Source organism: Seriola lalandi, unplaced genomic scaffold (assembly GCF_002814215.2).
Source record: "Seriola lalandi dorsalis isolate HSWRI2012SDOR001 ecotype SW California unplaced genomic scaffold, Sedor1 jcf7180002054938, whole genome shotgun sequence".
NCBI lineage: Eukaryota > Metazoa > Chordata > Actinopteri > Carangiformes > Carangidae > Seriola > Seriola lalandi.
Genome location: NW_019525490.1, coordinates 381877 through 404231, shown reverse-complemented (window position 1 = coordinate 404231; position 22355 = coordinate 381877). Strand labels below are relative to the sequence as shown.

At 42.4% G+C, this 22355-nt stretch overlaps 1 protein-coding gene across 5 annotated transcripts in view; it reads left to right on the top strand.

The window, feature by feature from the left end:
• The window catches only part of aopep (aminopeptidase O (putative)), a 78213-nt gene that overhangs the window by 27648 nt on the left and 28210 nt on the right, over nt 1-22355 (top strand). For 4 of the 5 annotated variants that reach the window (XM_087170238.1, XM_023393537.2, XM_087170239.1 and 1 more), the window contains exons 8-13: nt 118-220; nt 410-517; nt 1087-1130; nt 3727-3787; nt 7779-7841; nt 9249-9335. In XM_087170238.1, the coding sequence (XP_087026364.1) occupies nt 118-220; nt 410-517; nt 1087-1130; nt 3727-3787; nt 7779-7841; nt 9249-9335 (466 nt within the window). The remainder of the gene's footprint in view (nt 1-117; nt 221-409; nt 518-1086; nt 1131-3726; nt 3788-7778; nt 7842-9248; nt 9336-22355) is intronic. The other variant, XM_023393539.2, reaches the window with a different exon arrangement.

The following is a 22355-nucleotide window of genomic DNA, read 5'->3' as shown; positions in this document are numbered from 1 at the left end:
GACTCATTTTCTTTGAACCTTTCTGTTTACTGTGTGTGTTTAATATCTCCCTCCGTGCCTGTTTTCTTATCTTTCGGTGTGTATTTTTGTTTCTCTGCTCTGTTTGTCCCTCTGCAGGCCCAACATGGAGAACACTGGTCAGGTCAGTGAGTCTGGCTCCTCCACGGTTAAACATGCCCTCAATCCTGACAAAACCTTCATGCAAGTCCACTACCTCAAGGTGAGAGACGCATGTGGTAAAAGCAGCAAGGGTGGGCAGGAGCTGGATGGGGGGGAAGGAGGGGAAAGAGAGAAGAAAAAAATGAAACAAAAGGCAAAGCATTAAAAAAGCATATGCTGTCTTTTTAGGTGTCCCATTCTTTGTTAGGCGGCTTGGGGATGACTTTATTTGTCTTTTCCTTTTGTCCAGGGTTACTTCCTCCTCAGGTTCTTGGCCAGTCAAGTGGGAGAGCAACAATTCATTGACTTCTTCAGATTATTTGTGAAGAAATACCACGGGCAACTCATTTTGTCTCAGGTGGGGCTGCAGTACAGGAAATTCATTTTTACCTCATTAACTTAATGGAGAATCTCGATGTTGACTCACAGCTACTTCAGAGGCTGTTTATGAAATGGGAGCGTGGATTTGAACTGTTTTAATATGACCTGTCTCTGAGGCGCAGTGTTATTTCCATAAATTAATTGGAGGCTGATGTGAGCTTGATTGCCACAGTGTTACAATAGTTGAAAATGCTCCAGCAGCTTTTTTTTTTCTTTTCTTTTTCTTTTTTTTTCAAATTGATGACCGTATATCAGCTCACCCACATATGTTTATTCTGCTGGGGCCATGAAGCTGAGTGATCACACCTGGAAGTCTGTGTGTATGTGTATGTGTTGAGTGCATCTGTGTGTGATATGTGATGAGTTCCACCTGGCTCCTGTTTCTTCAGTGGCAGGTTGAGTCTTCCCACTAAATAATGGATGTAACATAAACACTGCTTGACCTTGCACTCCTGATTTAAGATCAGGTATGCCTTTCTCTTTCTTTTTTTCCCCACTCCCACACCTCACTAAATGCCTGCATTTCTTTTTTTTCCTTTTTGACAGGATTTCCTGCGAATGCTGCTGATTATCTTTCCTGACATGGAGAGGTATGTTTACTGGCTCTGAGTAATGCTTACAGTATTGTTCATGAATAATGAAAAACACCTTGATGCATTAAATGTAGCCTGTTTTTCCAGTTCCAGAGAAATTAGAGATATATTATTCATCAATTTTCTGTTTTAATACAGCCTTAAGAACAGTTTTTTTCTTCAACAGATGTGATTTGTTAGTAATTTCATGTCAAATACACGAGCATGTGTTGATTTGGCTGCTGTTCTTTGACTAACTTGGTCCTTCTGTGGAAACATGGCCTGAAAAGCTCCCAATACCAATCCTGTTAAGAGAGCAGTCTCATCCACTCTCATATTAATTGAAGTGTAAAAGGATAACTGCTCCTCCTGCTCTCCTCCTCTCTAATTTTCTCTCTCCCTCTCTGCACTTGCCTAATCATTCAGTTCTCTATTTCCCCTGATTGCCTCATTAACCTCTTCTTCTGCCTGTCTCGCCATTCCTCTTTTCTCCCCGTCTGTCTTTCACTCTGTTTCTCCCACCCTGGACTCTTCTTTTCGTACTCCTCTCCTCCTCAGCACCCCTTGGTCTGCTCTGAGTGTTGTCTTCTTTTCCTTTTCTGTCATGTGGAGTGTGCTGCTCGGCTGGCAGGGATTGACTGAACTAAACAGAGGGAGTTGGACACAGTCAATATTTGGATCTGATGCCTCTTTCAGTAAACAGCCCACTAGAAGAGCAAGGTTTAGGATTAGAATAGACACTGCAGGGTCGTATACTCTGTTTTTTCCCCCAGACTAAATTATCCAGAAATAATAATTATAAGACTAAACAAAAATTATTAACAGACATGAAAAGAAAAAAACATTCATTGATTTCTGTTAATAAGAAGCAACTATTTCCCAGGAACCATAGTCACTCTTTCTCCTGTATCACTACTAAGATGAATAACCGGTAGAATAAAGTAAAGTTTCCAATCTCAACTAGAAAAAAACTGGTAGTTATATGTCTCGTCTGCTGTTGTGAGCCTTAACACTTGTTTCTATCTAGTCCTATTATTAAACAGTATGTGACAGGTCATGTGGTGTATTAACTGTATTAATCTTTTGTTTGCCCAGAAGAGAGATATGCTCACATAATCCCATGTAATCCAACTTCATGGTGTCTCACTGTTGGTGTGGCAGATGTTTAGTCTTTATGTCCCGTCTATGGTTCAACTCCACGTGCCAAGAGCTGAAATTTCCTTCTGATAAAGTCCCGAGTGAGGTTTTTTAATGTCTAGTTTCTGGGCAAATTGGTGCTTTATTGGGAATATTACCTCTTGTAGTACACTGTAGAGTATAAAGAGAGTTTTATGGTGTTCAATTTACTGAAGGCCCACTCTCCATCTGCCAAAGTTGTCAGCAAATATACAATAGGAAATGACGCAGTAGGACTCAGACTTTACTAGTGTGTGGAAGCAAGGAGCAAAGGCTTGACCTTGCAGAAAAATGTGAGTCCCTCTAAACCCTTTTTAGCTACACTTGCAGCGGTGTGACTCTGTCCGTAAAATGGTCTTTTGGCGTGTTGGTCCAGCACTTTGGTCCAAAGTGAAACACCTCTACAGCTATTGGATTTAAGTTTTGGCAGAGACATTCGGCACTCAGCATGTTAGCATGGTAACATTAGCCTTCAGCTCAAAGCACTGAGCGGCAGACAAAGTAGATGCTGTAAAAGATGACAGAAATTTGTGGCTGTCACAATGTCATGGGAAAATGAAAAAGAAAATGTATATCTGGCATTTATGTTACTTCAACATGATGTATTGATATCTGAAAAAGAGTCCTGCTGAGTCTTCCATGGCCAAGGGCATCAGACAATTCACCCAGTTGTCCCTCCCTGTTAGCCGGCAACACTGTGTTAAACCAATGTATAAAAGGGATTTATGGAGAAAAAAGATTAAAAGAAAGGTGTGTTCACTTGAGCTCCCCGAATCTACTGTTTGATCTGGATGCACCAAGTTCAATAAGAAGTTGATTTGGCAAATGTTGGAAATCACTAATTGAGCTTCAGAGGAGCAAAGCTGAGAGAAAATGGGTATATAAAAATGTAAATTAAAACTCCTCATTACAAAAGAATCCCTGTAATGGGTCGAACATCACAGATTAATATACGGTAATAGCCTCATAGTATCCAAGTGAGGATTGATGATGGGGGGGTGTGCCGTGTGTTTACTCCTTGACTTGTGTACTTTGCATAGTTTATAGTTAGCATACAAACTGTGGACTACTTGAGTTTGTTTGCATTCATATTTGCGTTTGCAAGCGAGCTGTGTCACTGTGTGTGTACTGTGTAGGGTATGCAACCATTTTCATGGCCAAACTGTCCACTTCAGCCTCACCTCATCTACATGCACCCACACACTGTATATGCATACATCCAAATCCAATTCATTGTCTGTGCATGCCTGTGTGCTTGTCCTTGTATGGGAAAGTGGGTGTGCCCCTCTTTTTGTTTAAGGTGTTGGCCTGGACCTCAAGTCTGCCATGACCCTAACAATATTTTCCCAGAGCCATGTTTTCATAGGGTGTCTTGGGCAATAACAGTCATTGCTATAATAATAGGAATAATACTAACACTTGTGCCATTGTGTTCCAGAAAAGGCCTCACCCTCAGTGCTATTTATGCTGACTGGCTTGATCGACCGGGAATTCCAAAGGTTTGAGGAACCTTTCTTTCTCTCTTTTTTCTTTATTTTTTTTCCTTTAAAATGTATCAAAATCTAGAGATTGACCACGTTGCTTTAGTGTTCAGTGATGTGCTGATAAAACCAGAGGATTAATTGTTTTATACTGTATCAGACAATTCATTGTCTGACACAGTAAACTGTATTAATTTACTATACAATATAGTTTAGGTAAAACATTTTAAATACCAACTAGCATAATTCATTAGTTAAATAAATTCGCAGCTCTTAAATAACGTTAGACTGAAAATAAATGTATAAAATAAATGTGCATACAGTATATAGTCTAACCCTTTCAGTATGTTTCTGAATTGTCTGTCTACAGAGTTCACAGGTATCATGTCTTAACTATGAACTAAGTAATTACTTTAGTTATTTTCTTGCTCCTCTTTGTTCCTTTTATCATACAAGGTAATTAGCCACAAATTAGCACACAGCTGTTGTCTGGGTGTATTGATGCTAAAGGTGTCATACTAATTTCATAGTCTTTGTTCTCATTAGACTGGTTTCTGGTTATTGGTTTGAACTGACTGATCTTTGTCCAACTTGTGTCACTTTAAGATATCCATGCTGCTGTAGCTGTCATTGTTTTACCCGTTTATGTAGAGCAACAAGTGGCTGAATGTTTTATCTGTGTGAACTGACAACCATAACCTGATTGGCTTCTCTGTAAAAAAAAAACAGGTTATTGAAAGCCACACGCCAAGAATCACACTGCAAGTTACCATCCTTAATAATGACCTATTATGGTTTGAGATCATTTCATCAAGTAGACTTTAACTAGACTCCATTGTACGTTAAAATGTTTTGTTTTTGGTCCAGTTTAAACCCAGCAGTGTTAAGGTGGTTATAGACAGGAGTGTAAACCACAACACATCTAATATTTGTGTGAGGAGTGTGCTCCAAGCATTTGTTCTTAGATGACAAGAGCTGCATTGCATTTGTCTTTGTACTGAACAGCTGTAAATAGCAGTGTATAATGACGCTCTCATAATGAAAATGATGTCTCATATTAGAAGTAAATAGTCAATATATAAATACTTCAGCTTAAATGACGTGTGACTATTGGCCTGTCGGCATTCTCAAACTGCCAGACGGTTTCCCGATAACAGCATAAAAACTCACAAAACACATTTGTTGTTCAACTCAAAAAAAGTTTTTGAATTTTCGGTTTTCCAAAGGATATCATGATGATGACCTTCATCCTAATTCACAATATCACCTGCTGTTTAGTAAGCATTGCTAGCTCTTGTTGCAGTTCAGTTCATTTTATCATTGTGTTGTGTGGGTGTATTACCAGACTGGTACTGTATCTTGACAAGGTGAGCATTGCTGTTCTGCCTCTGTCCTCTAACAGAGAAAGACCCATGGTCATAGATACTAGGATTGCAAGGCTACACACACACGCGCACACACACACATACACACACACACACACACACACACACACGCGCACACACACTCATGCAATCAATCCACTTTAACATCTTCCTCAATTTTCCCATCTCCATGGTAACTGATCTTAATTATCACCGTGTGTATGTGCACTTTTGTGCGTCTGTGCTTGTGTTGCTGTCTGGGAACCTTCACCTTCTAGATTATGTGATGATGTAACTGGAGCCTTTCAGGGGGCCTCTGAGGGTGGGAAGAACAGCGTGGAGGGACTGCTGTTTTCTCACACCTGATTGGGTGACGGCCAGAGTGCTCTTGCAGAGGCTTTTTTTGTGTTTGATGTGCAAGTCACCGGCTAATAAGATCAGCCAGATCGATTGAAACCTTTTACAAATGCAAGTGCTTGTGTATTATGTACACTAGACACAAACACATTTTAAAAATCCTCTCTCCCTCTCTCTCTCTCTCTCTCTCTCTCTCTCTCTCTCTCTGCCACTCTCTGCCTCTCTCGCTCTCCCTTCTCTGCCTTCCATCCATTGCTCGACAATGTGCTTGAATCGGAGAAAGGCAGGAAATGGTTTGGCCTAATAATAAACAATGACATTCACCGATCCCGGAGTAAGAGATGTGGAATGGGAAGGCCAGTGCTGGCCTATTTTAGACCCCACAGTTTAGATGAGTAAGCACTCCCTTTGGGATGATGGATTTAGGCTGAGATACTTTGTTTAAATAAAGACGACCCTTTATTCATCGCAGCTTTCTGCCTGATTCTACCTTCTCCTACAGCGTACATCAATGTCTTATGTTTGTCTATTTCTGACTGGGTCATCAATAAATGCCTCTTGCTACCAATCATCAGGCAGAAAAGAGTGCCAATTACTGGAGCTCAAACTTTCTCTCTTGAAAATTAGGGCTGGCTGCGAGGCATGAATACTTTTTGAATATAACAACTGAGTCAGGCTCAGCTCCTGATATATATTTTTATTTAGGAAAATGTATACCCAGATGTTTGCATTAAGGCAGTATTAAACAGGATTAAGTGTGACAGGTTTGGCTTGGTTATTTGATGAAAATTGGGCTGTTTTTTATTAAAAAGAAAAATAATCTATACTCAATAGATAAGGTATCAAAAAGATAAAGAATTTTCTTATTGGTACCAAAACTTTGGTATTTTTATTGTCTGGCATTGTTTCTGGGATTAATAGATTATGAAGATAATCCATACTTACACTTATTCAAGTAAAAAATAGTTCTAGTAAAATCACTCACCAACCTGGATGGACAAAACTCACACATCACAAATGAGTACTTAGAACTGAACGAGGGATGTGATTTACTTGCTTCTCATGCGTGTTTCTGAATGAGAGGTGTATCCTCTGAACTTCTACATGTAATCTAATATTGATTTACCAGAGAGACGCTACACAGACGTGGGCGCGGGACGAAGAGAGAGTTTGAGGTAGACAAAAGCCCTTGCTATTCAGGGATTGGTAGCGGGGATCGAGGCAGCAAAAGAGCTATGTGTGGTATCCTGTTACACAATGCCAATTTACTGTTTCAACACTCACTACATTCTATACAGCCCACTCCAACACCTCCCTCTCTCTGTGTCCGCCTCTCTCTCTGTCCTTTTGCTTCTACACACACCTTCATGCTATTTCTGCTGGAGTACTTTTGTGTAACACACACAGAGAAGTACCCAGGCATGCAGTTATAGTATTGAACTTTGTGTGTGTGGCTGTGTTCGCTGAAAGCTGACAGACTGCGTGCGCCTGGGAACGTCTGTTGCGTGTCTATCATGGGTTGTATGAATGTGATGTGGCACTGCTGCATCTCGCCTGTTTTTTGTGCGTGGTGTGACATTACAAAGACCTTGTTCCCATTCTCTCCGGTCTGTCTCGTGTCTGTCTCCTTATTTTCCTCACCACACAAACACACACACACACACACAAACACACACACACTCACAAAGACAAACATATACACAGCCCTTGCCGTCATCACTGTAATGTGTGATTCACATCACTCAAGCCGTGGCTCTGCTGAAAGCTTAATAAGGTTAGAGAGTAAGTGCTGTGTGTTTGTGCCTACTAGCTGCTCTCTGTGCGTAGGTGTGTGTTTGCATGTATGTCTCTATGTGTATGTATGTGTGTGTCTAGTGGTGGAGGAGTGAATATGTAGAGGACTGAAGTGACTGTCAGTCCTGTGGTTACTTGTAATTCAGGTGATTTTTTTCTAATTTTTCTTTTTCTTTTTTTTTTTTTTTTTTAAATCTCCTCCTCCTCTTCTTTCTCTCTCTTCTCCTCCACTCTTTTCTCTCATCCTCCGGAGTCAAGTCGCGAGTTTCCGTCAGAGGAACAAGTGATCGCGCTTCCACCTCCTCCCACTCCTCCCACCTCTCCTCTCTCCCTCCCCTTCCTGCTTTGCCAGGGCTCTCTCTCTCTCTCTCTGTCTCTCTCTCCCTCTCTCTCTCTCTCCCTCTCTTTCTCTCTCTCTGCCTCTGCAAAGCATTCCACTCTGTCCCGATCACTTGCCCCCGGCTCACTGCTTTCCCTTCTTCTCTGTCGTTCAGTGGCTGTATGAAAAGAGCGCCGTGTGGTCACAGGCGAGGCTGGTGGAAGAAGTCAAAGCAGAGGTAAGCACTCTCTCGCTCTCTCTCTCTCTCTCTGTCTCTCTCTCTTTCTCTCTATCTCCTCCTCCTATTCTCTCTTTTCTCTGTCTCTTCTTCTCATCTTCAGGGAGTGGCAGACAGACTTGGGGGGCAGCTCTCAGATTTGAAATATTGCACCTTAGACTGCTTGATGTGATTGTCATCTGATTCTCATCACTCTCCTTTCCTTCACTACGTTATGTTGCCACTGTTTCTCTTTACTGCTTCCCCTCTGTTTGTCTCTGTTGTCTGTCCCACAGTGTTAGATATCATCTCTTATCTCTACATCTCTTGCACTCCATCTACCTCTCTTTTGCTCCCTGTTTCAGTCTTTCCCTCTGTCTGTCTCTGAGTGAAGTGCGGCACACAGCGCTGTACATCTGTTGCGTGTCATTCTCTGCTGCAGATCAGATTTCTCATAAAGGCCCCATGTTGTTCTTAATTCCTTTGCCTATACGTTCTAATTCTCCCATTTATCTGTCCGATAAAAAAAAAAAAAAAAAAAAGTCAGACCGGAACAGAATATTTGTAAAATATATTAAAAATACTTAAAAAACACAAAGAATGCTCGAGTGATTGCATCTCAGAAATGACTTATCCGCTTCATGTGCTTTTTCCGTGTTAGGAAACCTCACTTTTTCAATATTTAAACTGTATGACGACAGTGTTTTCAGTCTGAGGTACAAATTAAAGCGGAGGAGAGGAGTCAGCCAGGGTAGATAGAGTTTGGCCTTGATAGTGATTGGCTGTTTAATGGAGATCTATGGTGCGGGGAGTTGCTGCGCTCCAGGCTCTGTCACAGAAACATACTTACACTATTACTCTTTTGTCTTAGCCGGCACTTTGTGTTGGTTATATATGGAGCACGAGTGAGCGCTGAAAGGTTGGAATTAATGTTAGTGTTGTAGAGAGACGGCGCTATAGACGTGTGTGTGTGTGTGTGTGTGTGTGTGTGTGTGTGTGTGTGTGTGTGTGTGTGTGTGTGTGTGTGTGTGTGTGTGTGCGCGCGCGCGTGTGCGTGTGTGTGTGTGTTTCCACTTTACACTCTGTCAAAGCTTGCATGCTAGTAGCTCACTGAGAGTGTGTATGTGTATATTCCTGTGTGCCTTTCCACTTGAGGGATGGAAAGTGCGCCTTAAGTCTGTTTATATTTACTTTCCGCTATTAGATGTGACCACTCATTCTTTCTCTTGTCCTCTCTCTGTCATTATCATTGCCTCTCCACTGTTCCCCCTTTTCTCTCTTTCACCTTCATACTGTCTCATCACTCTCACTCAAAACCTGCTACTTTGTTGCCTCTCTCTCTCTCTCTACCTCTCTACCTCTCTACCTCTACACTCAACTTCTTTTTCCCGCCTTCACCGCTTCACCCCACCATCCTCCCTCCTGCAGGTTGTAAAATGGATTCTCCTCAGTCAGAGTCATCAGGGGAAGGGCAGAAAGCGGAAGAGAATAGAGCCCAAGGTGAACTACAAAGAGGTAGGAGACACTCTGCCGTATTAAGGCCTCTATCTACTTTCCCTCTGCTGTACTTCTAAATCTTGGCACTGTCCCTTTCTCTTTTAGAAAATCTCTATATTCCTTTTTATATGGGTTTTTTTTTTTTGCCCTTCTAAAGTAGCTGTGATTCTTGAGCTGTGCAGTGTTTTCATTTGTCTGACAACAAAATTATGTTGACGTGGTGTGTCTACAAAGACAGACTACCCTGTACTTATTTAACTCTTTGTTTATGTTGTGTCCTCCGCCCACATATTTAACCTTTTAAGAGTTTGTATACATCACATACCCTCCTGTGTGTGTGTGTGTGTGTGTGTGTGTGTGTGTGTGTGTGTGTGTGTGTGTGTGTGGTCATGGTCAATGCCTGTGTAGGATGGTGTCTGTGTTTGTCTGGGGGGAAGGTGGTGGACACCATTTGGCCTCAACATTCAGGCATTGAATCTGGCCTTGAACCTTTGTTGCATCCTTCCTTGTCTTCCCGTACTTCCTGTCAGTTTGCAGTTTGTTTATCACCAAATAAAATGGTGAAAAGTGCCACGAAAACGATCCAAAAAAGCGTGCGTGTATGGTTAATTAGGGCTCTCCAGGGACGGCTAATCCCCTCCACACACTAATTGACGCACACGCTTGCACACTCGCCTGCATCATTAATGAACGCACACTGATCTATAAGCCGCAGAGGGCCAGAAGTCATTAGTGAGAGTAGAGCAGCTTTTATATATCACTTGCAATATGCTCAGATATTGTAGACAGAAACATTTGCAAAGCCTCTCATCTTTTTGTAAAATACATTTTATGGCATGAATAAGTTAGGTAAGTGCCTCTGGGCGGACGGAAAAATAAAACACTCATTCATTGCCAAGAATATTATGTATATCCAGTGACTTTTTAGGGCTTTACTTTTCCTTTTAACACACTTAGCTTTCAACAGATGTAATGTAAACTTTATTCCTAAAATAAATTATACATTTTTAAGCTGTACGTAAAATTCATAAAACCTCAAGCTGGAACATGATTTCTCCGTGTTAGATTACCTCCAATTCCTGTGTTGTAATTTGGAGCACACAGTGAAAGAAATGCCTGTGGAGTCCGCAGCCAGTGCAGCCCCCTTCAACCACCTGATACCTACTGTCTGGCATATTTACAACGTACGCACACACACACACACACACACATATACACACAAATACACTTACTTCTAAGGGGCAGCAAAAGGGCCCCTTCCTGTGGGGGGGAAGAGAGTGCTGAAATCAGCCTCATGAAAGAATAGCCAATTACTGTCCACTTGGCCATACACAATAGTGAGAAAGAGGAGGGAGGGACGAATGGACGGACGGATGGAGCGAGGGAGCAGGGGGGATGCAGGGGCGGGGGTGTGGGAGGTCAGCGTTTGAAGTTACACCATAAAAGCCATCCTGAAAGGAAACACGAAGTGACCCCTCCTCCCCCTTTCTATCCCCCCCTCTCCTCCCTGCGGCCCGGCCCTCCTCTCTCCTCCTCTACGTCTCCCTCCCTTCCCTTTGTTTCTGTGTACGGAGAGTGCCCCATGGATGGACCAGGTGTATTTTATATTACTCCTTCATGTACTTCAAACGCCAAACAGCCCAATTCCTACTCAACCCCTCCTCTCTTCATCTACCTCTCCTCCCTTTCTCTTCCCTCTTTCTGCCAGCCTGTTGCAAGGCGATAAATCACTCAGCAGACCCGATCGGCAAAGGGGGGGCAGTTAAAACATAAGAGACAGGGAGGTAGAAAGGGAGGAAAAAGTTGGAATGGATCAGAGATGAAGATAGAACTGCCGCAATGGAACAATGAGAGTGAAATATGAAAAACGCTGACCATTGACTGACTTTTAGATTAAATTGGAATGGAAACATATTTAAGGCACCAAATGATGAGCTTGAGTGGAAAAATATAAAGGGAGAGGAAATAGCGGATGATATGTAAGTGAAAGAGAAGAAATAGGTGATGGAATGACTGTATGGAAATGGAACAAGAGGAAGAAATAAAGGTAGGAAAGTAAAGCCAAAATGAAAACAGAAATCGGTAAAACAGCATTTTAGGAGCTGATGATTGAAGTGAGAGCAAGACTAGTGGTCGGTTAGAGGTTGATGATTGTGAATTCCAGTGAGGTAATGAACATCTCGTGGACATCTCATGAAATGAAGAGCGGAGTGGATATTTGGAGAGATGAGAGAAGCACACGAGAGATGAAATATTACACGGACTGGTCAGATGATGTAAGAGCGGTTAGGAAGAGAAGAAAGAGATTGTGAGGGAGGGAATAGAGAAGGCAGGCCTTTTAGTGGGCAGGAATTAGGCTGAGCCAGGGTCACATTTAGCGCTAATGACATCATGGGTGATTAGGGAACGTACACACACACACACACACACACATACACCTATACATGAACACACTGGTAAGAGCCAGACACCCCCCACAGAACAGCCCTAGATCTGGTCAATTTAATAGAGCCAAAGTTTATTACCAACTTCCCGTCGTCTTTGTTTCTGTGCAACTTTATTGATTCGCGAGCATCTTAGCGTGCGCGTCTGACTTTATTTTTGTGTACACGTTTAACTTGGATGTGCACGTGTGATGAGCGTGTGCGTGTCCACTGCATGTGGAGAGGTCTGTCGAGGGATATTAGTCACGCCCGCATGGTAATGGGCCTCATTTCGCTCTCATTTTCATCTGCGGTCTCCGTAATGAGAGGGTCCGTCTACCCCTGCTGATCAGGACAGGAAACCCTGTAGGGGAAAAGCGCTGAGAATAGCGTGAGACCCTGGTCAACTTTTCAGGCAACGAAATGCTCCTCCACTCTTTAAAGATGCAGTTTGTGAGTTGTAATTGACCTGGGTCACATGTTGATCAACTGGACTGCATGGTGAAATGCCTCATAGAAGATCAGTAGGTATCATAACGTGCTTAAAAAATGTAAACTTTACTATTCTGACCTCGTGATTCAAAGTTGTTAATGTTACTGAAGTAAACCACCTCCATACTTTACGCTCGCATAGTTCTGTTTCACATTTTTGCACCAGACTACAGTATATTAGATTGTGTTTGGCACATCCTAGCACCTTTCTGCAGATGTGATAAGGTTCTGTATACAAAAAGTGTTGACATAGCTCTCCCCTGGATAAACAAAACCGGGAAATTGTATAATCCTGAATTCTTGTCATTCCTGCTGAAATTGTTCTGCGCCGCACTATTTTTAACTTAACAGTGCACATCTCTCTGAATCTACTGCTGCACAATTACTACATCCACCAGACTGAGGATTATTTTGGTGGACATTGTGTTATAATGTCATAATTATGAACCACTCACTGTGATTTATTTTTTGCAACGTCCCAACCTTGTTTGGTTGTTTTCAACCACATCTAATGATTTCAACCTTTATAGTATTAATTGCACAGACTAAAACATGTGATTACACACACTCAGAATCTGCACAGGTTTTGCAGGGAGGCATCGGCTCCGAGTGATAACGTGTCTCAGAACAGTGTGTCATGGTAACTTCACATATGCAGCAGAATAGGTGGACGATGAGTCAGCCTCCATCTCGGTGGCATTCTGTCACCTTATGTGCTCCCACATGGCGATCTGCACCTTCGTGGTTGATGGATTTGGCTACTGTGAAAACATGCACCATCAGGTTTGTGTTTGTGGCTGACGAAATGTCAACAACATCAGGTTCATAGGAACAGCCCGTCCTGATACGGCACTTCAAACGGCAAAGGGTCATCTGTTGAAACAGTCAGACTCAGTTTACTTAAGAACTGCAAAGATCAGGAGGCAAACTTTCATTTCTATTACAATAGATACTGTAACATGTATAATATTATATATTATATATGTACTGTAGGTCAAAAATTTAGTTAAAAAGATACTTATTGTGCGGTTTGGAGATGAAACTGCACCTCAGTGGAGTCAGGAGAAAACATGTCACTGAGGACATTGCAGAAAGCAGATATTGTTGTTGACAAAACAATCTCACCACAAGGTCCATTTAGTGGCTGTTCTGGAGCTTTTAGCAGATGGAGTTCACCCAGTTCTCATGATACTGTACAAATTCTGATTCCTGTTTTTGTGAGTGCGGTGCTCAGACTGAATACTCCTGATCAGCTATGAAATGGACCTTGTGGTGGGATTGTTTTTTTCAGCTGTTGTTTCCAAGGTCAAATATAAACTTTCCGTCTCCGTTTTTTGTTTTTGTTTTTTTGTATTAATGTATCCAGTGGCGGTAATGATTTTAACACTTGTTGCTCTTGAGTTAAGTGGTTCACTCAGACATAACAACTCTGACGTTTTAGAGATTGATGTTTTCACTCAACAAGTTTCAGAATCTCTTGTTACCGCTGTACTTTACCTCGGTGCTGGGTGTGGCCGTCCTTTTTATGCACTCCCACTTCTTTTGTTCATTCCTGCCGGCTCTTTGTATTAATGATAACATTAAACTCTACTACTCTAGACCTAGAGGCCTCAGAGCTAAAATAAACCCGATAAGAGGAAATTTCGTTCCTATAACTGCACAGGTATGCCATAAGGACACGGATGCCAACTTCTGTTTGAGGAGATAATGTAAACCCACAGAGAAATGAAGAGGGTTCCAGTGCTGACTGAAATCCCTTGTGTTGGGCTGAGGTGCGATGTTGATGGGTGGACAGGGGAGGTAGTAGTGGTAACTGGAACCGCTGTGGGAGAGTAAACAGTAGGAAAGGCATGATCAAAAGCCTCTTCAGTTGGGTGGAGTTTGCAGGTGGCGCACATTACTCTGCCATAGTAGGCTTCTGTAAGTAGAGGATGGGGGGGGAAAAAACAAGGAGAGCGGTGTGCAAATTGTTTCAGTCTGTGTTGTTTGGCACTTTCTCATAGCTTTGATGAAATGTAGCTGAGGAGAGGGAGATTGTTCATTTGTGAGATGCACAGACTGATTTTAATCCTAGTCCATGTTTTGCTATAGACCTAGACGATTTGTGTGCACAAGTGTCATAAATTGCTGGTCGTAATAAGAAAGCTCGAGTAGCAAATTACCCAACAGTCTTGTCTGTTTTTCTCTTGCCAACTACCTCTTCCTCTCTTTCCACTTGTTTAGAGTCTGACCAGCACCATGAAATAAAGCATATCCGTTTAGTGATGGTGTTTTTATGGCATCTGTGTTGTTGTTGTTTTCTTTGATAATACGTCACCACTTCAGATTACACACAGCCATATTTGGCAGTTCAAACTCCACCCCTGAGCGGTGCCGATGAGGATACATCACACATCTGGTTTCCCTTCATTTCTGTTTTCCTATCTCCAGTGCACTGTCTCCTGGTTTATACTGCCATCTCCCCTTCCTTCTCCTCTTCTCTTTCTCTCTCTGTCTTACACTTTTTCTTACTTGGTCTGTCTCCCTCTTTCTGTTCCTTTTGTCCCCCTGTGATTTATTGGCAATGAATCAGGGATGAGGGAGTATGCCGGAGGAGAGATGGGAACATTCAGGGAAATGGCTGTTTCCGGCCAGACTTCATCACATCAGGATGGGAAATGGTTGGAAGAAAAGTGTGTGCGTGTGCGTGTGTGTGTATGTGTGTTTCTGTGTGTGTGTTTCACCATCATTAGACCAACTGGGGATCAGCTAAGGGCTGCTCAGGTTGAGTCCAGCTCTGTGAGCCAAAGGTCTTTAATTGTCTTTTAAATGAAAGTTGGACTTGAGCTTTGCACACGTGCATAATGGAAGTATATAGAGTTCATGTAAAATCATTCATCCAATTCCTGTATTGGGATATTTAAATGGCAGTTTAACTAGGTGTGTGAAGTCCACTAAGTAAGATTACAGGTTGTCACGGTGAGTTTATTATGTGTAGCTATATGCTTCGCTTTTTTAGGTCCAACTCATGTTAACCCTGTAGCCCTTACCTTGTCCAACCTTGACCTTATCGTGATGGAGGGTTTACGTGCACCTGTCACACTGGGAACTGTGTTGTCTGAAGCCTCGAGTTCCTGAAGAGGGACTTCCATGGCAGACTGGTTTCATGTGAGAGGTCAAACAAAGTGCATTGGTTGCATTGGTTTTCTGGGCTCATTCCTACTCGTAGTGTGAGATCCGAACCCGAACTGTGATAACATCTGGAAGCTGAAGGCTGAGGTGTTCACAGTGGGAATATGGTTTGCCAGATAAACGTTGTAAATGGCAGCCACAGTGACTATTTTTCAAACCTTGCCTTTGATGTTGAGCTTGACAGGTGGTTGAATTAAGTTTCCTTAGCAGGTTGTTGAGACTTGCCTTTTGGTCAGCCAAAAATTATATAATGAATGGACATATTGACACATAGAGTGCAGAAGCACACACACACGTCTACTTTATAACCCTGACAATATCAGATTGACCTACAATTGGGACACACACACACACACACACACACACACACACACACACACACACACACACACTCACTCACACTGTAGCTACTCAAAAAGAGATCACTGCATTACTTTGAGAACACGAGAGAGAGGATTCCTCAAGGCTCAACTCATGAGCTCAGACAGAGCGTGAGAGATAGTGAAAGACCGATCACAGGAAAAAAGAGACAGAAGGTGATTCCGGGACATCTAAGGAAACAGCTGAACTACATTTTGAAAAAACAAACAAAAAAACAGATCAATAAAAGTATCATACTGGCTTTATCATCTTCTGCAGTATGTGTTGCGAAAAGTGCTGAGTAGGAGGAACAGATTGTGCGGGAATCAAGGGATGAGTACGGCAAACAACTGCTGTTTGATTCACACTTCTCTTCACACTGACTTCGCATCAATAAGCTGTTGATCCAGCACTAGCTGCCAATGAGACTTTTCAGTCCACGTATGTGCCTGTTTGAATAACTGTTAAGAGTCCGTACATTTTGTGTTGTGACAAAACTGATGTAATAATCCATAAATCCAACAAAACCCACATACACTTGTACGGATTGTATACACAGCTGCGTGTCCACATGCTTTATTGCCCCGGTAACTTGTAATTCTTCCTCCACTATATAAGACTCTAGAGTTTAACCTGCAGAACTCATGCCGGGATATGACAGGATATTACTGTATAAACTGACTGAGAGTAAAACACACAGTGTCTTTATAAGCGTATGTGACTGACTGTTATCTGACAGATGTCTCATGCTGCTGCCAGATTACAAAATCTTTGTAATATAAGAAAATCCGGCTGTTTTACACTCGATTTCTCGGGTTTTATTTTGTACGTTCAAAGTTCACGACGGAGGTGCTGATGGAGCGTGAAAACTGTTTTCCCTTTTTGCTAGGTAGTAAAACGCTGGAGAAAAAGAATGAGATAGAGGAAAATTAAAATTTATGTTAATTTATGTGTTAGAGATGAGAAGATTTATGTGTGGAGATGGGAGGAGAGGAGAGAGAGGAGATGGCTCCATTTGTGCTGTGTTAATGAGGGAGAGCAAGACAGAAAGAAAGTGAGGGGGAGAGAGCGCCAGCGTGTATTTGTCTCATTTATCACTCAGCAGCAGTTCTGTTTTCGGGGTCATTTGAAGCTCACAGCCTGTCTCATCTCGTCCGGGGACTCCCTGTAGTCTGCGTGTGTGCATGTGTGCATGTGTGTATGTGTTTGTGAATAGGGGGTATACAGTAAAAAAAAAAAAAAAAAAAGAGGGGTGTAAAGAGATCACTGGTCAGGGTTGACGATGCTGACAAGCTATTTCATGGCATGCATAGCGGCCCAGAAATACCACTTAGGCCTTCATGACTCTCTGAGGAACGCACCCATGCATGCTCACATGTGCACACACACGCACACACACATAGAAAGACGCATATACAAGGTGAGGCAAGGAGTTGCGGTGGGGAGTTCTGGGGGGAGAGTGAGGGGTAAGCATACAGCGCAAGAGTAACTGCAACAAGCTTTTCACTGAAGTGGTCAAAAAGAACACACAAACACACACATACACACACACTCGCACACGCACGCATTCTGAATCCCAGAAGCATTTGAGTGTCATTAAAGTGCAGCTGTGTTTGTCTTTCCAGCACACATGGAAAATGCATCAGGGAGAGAGAGCGAGAACACAGCCTGCCGAATATGGCTGCCACAAGATGTACAAAAACAAGCGCTGCACTTTGTCACTCGCACAACTACGCATTGTTCATTTTGGAGACTATTCAAACACAATTTTAGACATTCAGTGCAATGCGACGCTATAAAAACGCATCGTAGCATGGAGGTCACGGTGTTAAACCCGGTGACACTTCAGCGAGATATTTAGAGTAGAGTCATGTTCAATATTGGGCTGGGCTGTAAAATCGAGCTGCTTTTTTATGCTGTTCACATAAAACCTGATTTAGGCATCACCTCACAGCTTTCATAGGTGTAGTACGTAATGTTGTGTTTGTGTGTGTGTGTGTGTGTGTGTGTGTGTGTGTGTGTGTGTGTGTGTGTGTGTGTGTGTGTGTGTGCCCATGAATGCGGTGTGCTGAGTGCTAAAACATCTGTCTTTCCTGGTAATGACTTGGGAGCCAGCAGCGCCCTCAGACAGCCCTGATGCAATTAGCCTTGTCAAAAACACACACACACACACACATTTCCAAATACACGTATGCACACAAAGTAAGATCAGCTGTATGGTTCTAGGCCCATAGACGCTGAGCATAATAGAAATTCCTGCACATGAAACCAATAACTAAGTGTCTAAAAGATCTGACGCTGTGTTTGGGCACCGCTTGTCTTCACTTTTTTCATTGGTTGAGATCACAGTATTTTATGATACTTTTTTATTTTTCTCAAAAGCAGCATCATTTTTTCCTAGAATTTAGAATAGACCTAAAAATAGCATAACTATTTTTAAATCTTTCCTAAATTGATTTATTTTGAACCAATCATTTTCTGAAATATGAGTCTATAAGACAGAAATCTAAAGTTTAACAACTAACAATCATGTTCAATATTGATCCAACTGCACATTACTTTCTCAATTAACCATTTGGTCTATTAAATGTCAGAAAATTGTCAAAACAAAGCCCATGACAAGTTCCTAAATCCCAACATGGTGTCTTCAAGATTGCTAGTTTTGTCTGAGCAACAGCCAAAGCAAATTCATATTGATTACCACATGAGATAAAGAAAAGCAGGAAGAGGACTTTTGGCCTTTTTGCTTGAAGGAATAATTGATTCCAAATGGTTGTCAATTAATTTTCTGTTGATTCGACTAATCCAAAGACACTCAACACTATGACCAAACACTATCTTTTATGTGTATGTTTCTCCTGTGGGGAAGAATAAAGTGCTGTTAAACAGAGGTAAAATGACAAGTCATCGTAAGGATGAGGATGTCTTTCACACTGACAACATAGAACCACTGTTAATGTTTCCAGAGGTCTGGTGTTATCTAGTATTAAGACAGTCAGACAGGCACATGTAAAAACCATTCAGTTGTTGCCAACAGCCATACTGCAGGCGACAGCTTCAGCTCTAAGCACCCCAGTCTGGGATATCATATGTTGCTAAACTGGAAGTGGTCTTATCATAGGAAGAAAAAAACACAAGGATTGTCTTCCTGGGGTTTTAATGCAAAGTAAACAACAGGTTTTGAATTTCTTTCCATCTGTTTTTCTGTTTGTGATGCTGTTTCTTACTCCATATCTCCTGTTTCTGTGGTGTCCTTTGTCATTCTCTAATATCAGATCCCTTTTTCCTTTTTCTTCTTCGTGTGTGTGTGTGTGTGTGTGTGTGTGTGTCTGTGTGTCTGTGTGTCTGTGTGTCTGTGTGTGTCTGTGCAGCAGATATCTGGGCTTAGTCCATCCCACATACCTCTGTCAGCTCAGACTGCTTAAATCCAGCTAGTCTGGAGTTCACACAGGAGACACCACACATCTATACTCCTCACACACACAGACAAACAAAGACAGACAAAGATGTGTCTTTTTTGTGTCTCAGACTTGTTACCTTAGCTGACAAGCCGCTGCAGAAAGACAAGGCTGTTAGACTTTGACTCAGAACCACAGGAGAATCCATAGAGTCTCTTCCTGAACATGACCTTTCATTTTCATGGCTCCACCTATGTCTCTGCTCTCGCTCTCTCTCTCTCTTCCTCTTCCTCTCCCTCTTCTTGTTTGACTCTGTCTGCCAGAGTCATCCCATCTCTCGTTCTCCTTGTTTTCTCTCCCACTCTGGCTCTGTATCTCTCTTTCAGCGGCAGTAGATGTTATCGTTCCACACTCGAGGTCATCACCGGTGCATGTTTGTATTTTACCCCTATTATTGTTGTCATCTGGCTCAACCCGGCTTGAGTGAACAAATCTTAGCTGCCTGTGTGTGTGCATGGATGTGTGTGTGCTGACATTTAGAAGCCTAACTGCTACAAAACAGCAAGGTAAAATTGGTAACATACAATCGCGTGAACAGAAGTTTTTTAACCCTTCACTACATGTGTGTGTTTGTCCATCTTTGTGTCTCTGCGTCCTATTAACCATTGTAATCAGCAGACACCACTGATAATATTTATCCACGACCCTGTAAAGCTGGTAGCTGTGGCTGGTAGCCACTGATGTTTTTTTTTTTTTTTTTTGCCCCCCCCCCCCCCAGGGATAATATTTAACCAGGACCCCTAGGCTGCTCTCACCCTCCCAGGATCAGGCCAGAACAAATGACTTGAGGAAATTAAACCTGGGTGCTTTGCTATTTTCAGCCTTAGTCGCATTTCAGACTTCCGCACCTTGTGTGTTCAGGGAATGAGCAGTGAAGTATCTGTGAGATAACTGAGTGGACTGTGAGAGTGTGTGCATGTGTTTGTGTTGAGCATCAGGGCTCCACTAAATTCCAATATGGTGATAAATTTGGATTGAGACGTGAGTATTTCCCTCAGAATTTCTCTTCTTGGCAGGAAGAAAATCCCCTGAAGCAGGATATAGACATCACAGGACGCTGAAAGTCTGCGGTGAATTATTGTGAATGTGTATATTTCAAGACAGAAATTCTCAACCTGCACATTATATTAATAACCAGTGAAAAAAATATTGTTTGGATTTGTGTGTTAAAAACAGATAATGAATATATAATTTTTAAAACATCTGGTTCTATATTTCTTTAGCAAACATTTCTCAAACACGAGTAAATACATTTTATGTAGGGACTATTTTAAGCTGCGGATTTGTAACTCTAATGAGTATTTACTGCACCAGGACTTTGTAACAATACTTGTTAGTAGGATTAATGTTGGTAGTTTTGGTTTTTACATGGGAATATCGCTAAGTTTATCCTTTCTGATCTTTTGAACTTTTAGAACAGTGCTTTCGTCAGTTTGTCCATGTGCAGTCACACAAAAAAGCCTGTATGCTTCTTTTCTCCACCATCCCCTTCTCCTCACCTCTCTCTTTGTCTAAGCTGACGTCCAGCTGTTTGGATGTGTCACTGGAGTACAAATGCTACAGATTTTTCTCTCACACACAAACAGCAGTCCTTTTGTTCCAGCTCTGTTTCAAAGGCCTCTCTCTTTTTATTGCAAAGGGGTGATGCAGTGGCAAAACACTGCTGAGACTTGGGTTCAACCCCCCCAGTTTTGACTCCCACTGGTTGGTTAGGGCACCAGCATGGAGGATAGTTGGATCTAAGGGGGCTTGTTATACCCTTCCAGCAAAGGTGGCAAGTGAAAAAAGACACTGCTGGTGACACAATGAAGAGGAGGCCCATGCCTGTTTCTGCCTCCCCAGGACAACAGCAGTACAAGAAGTGACAGGAACTGTCCTACAGGGGAATTATGCTTTCCAAAATTGAGAAGAAAAAGGTGAAAATATGAAAAAAAGAGGCCTATCTGTAATGTGCATGTGTTTGAGGACTTGTTTGTGTCTCCATCGGGAATTGAACAATGGATTGTGGGAAGAGGAGGAATGGTAAGAGGGAGGCGAGGGAGGCATCCACTGGAGACACTTAGATTTGTGTTTCGCGTCAAAGCGTAGAGTGCCAGAGATTAATTAAACTTCCCCTGTTTTGGAGGTGTGTGTATGTGTGAATGAGTATGAGTCAGAGCTGTGTTGAGTAGGAGAGAAAACATGTTAATTGCCTCCATGATCAATGCCAAATTGCAGGAACTTAGAATTTTACATAACAAACGCCCCACCTTCTGTGGCTGCACAAAAGCAAGAACAAGTGTTGAGACAGTAAAGAAAAGCTACCTGAAGAGCTGTGGAGCACATCCCTCATGCAGGCTGCACACTGGTTTTGTCTGTGCGTGTGTGTGTGTGTGTGTGCATGCGTGCGCGTGTGTTTGCCTGGCTGATTCCCCCTCAGAGAGAGTAGTTTTTTTTCCCCCACTGCCGGGTCAGCCGTGTATGCTTTTTCAGCTTAACCCCTGATTCGCAACCCCACTGTGACCCCACGCTGCTTTTTGATTGGCCAAGGCCAAGGCCAAGGCCAAGAGGGAAGATGGGGTCACAGAGACTAGGGGCTACCCATCATAACAACCAGCAGCTGATTAAACACAGTCTCAAGCCCATGCACAAACATGCATGGGCATGGACTGGGTTAAGTCTTAGGTATTCATAAAAAACACATCATGTCTTCAAACAGAGCACATACTGTAGTTGTCCTCTGCATACATACTACTACACGCTCTAAAACGTATCCAGCACACGTAACTAACAGCATAAATGACATACATGGACTTGTTTGTTTGCCAAGGGGGCTCTGTTGATTGTCAGTGTACTGTAAGTGCAAATTAGTTTCACATTATATTCACACTCAAGCTGGTGAACAATCCTGACACTTTGCCTGTTGCCAGCGCATGTGCTTGTGTCAGGAGATACATTGATGAGACAATTGATCCCGACAGTCGTCATGATTGCAGGGTCAGAACTTCATAACCTTTCTGTCTCTTTTTCTTTTGTCCCACTGTGTGTGACTCTCTCAAAAGCTCTCTATATGTTTTGATTCCTGATGATAATTAGGCTCACGACTGATTGCAACAACCAGAGACACGCACGCACACAAACACAAACACACGCAA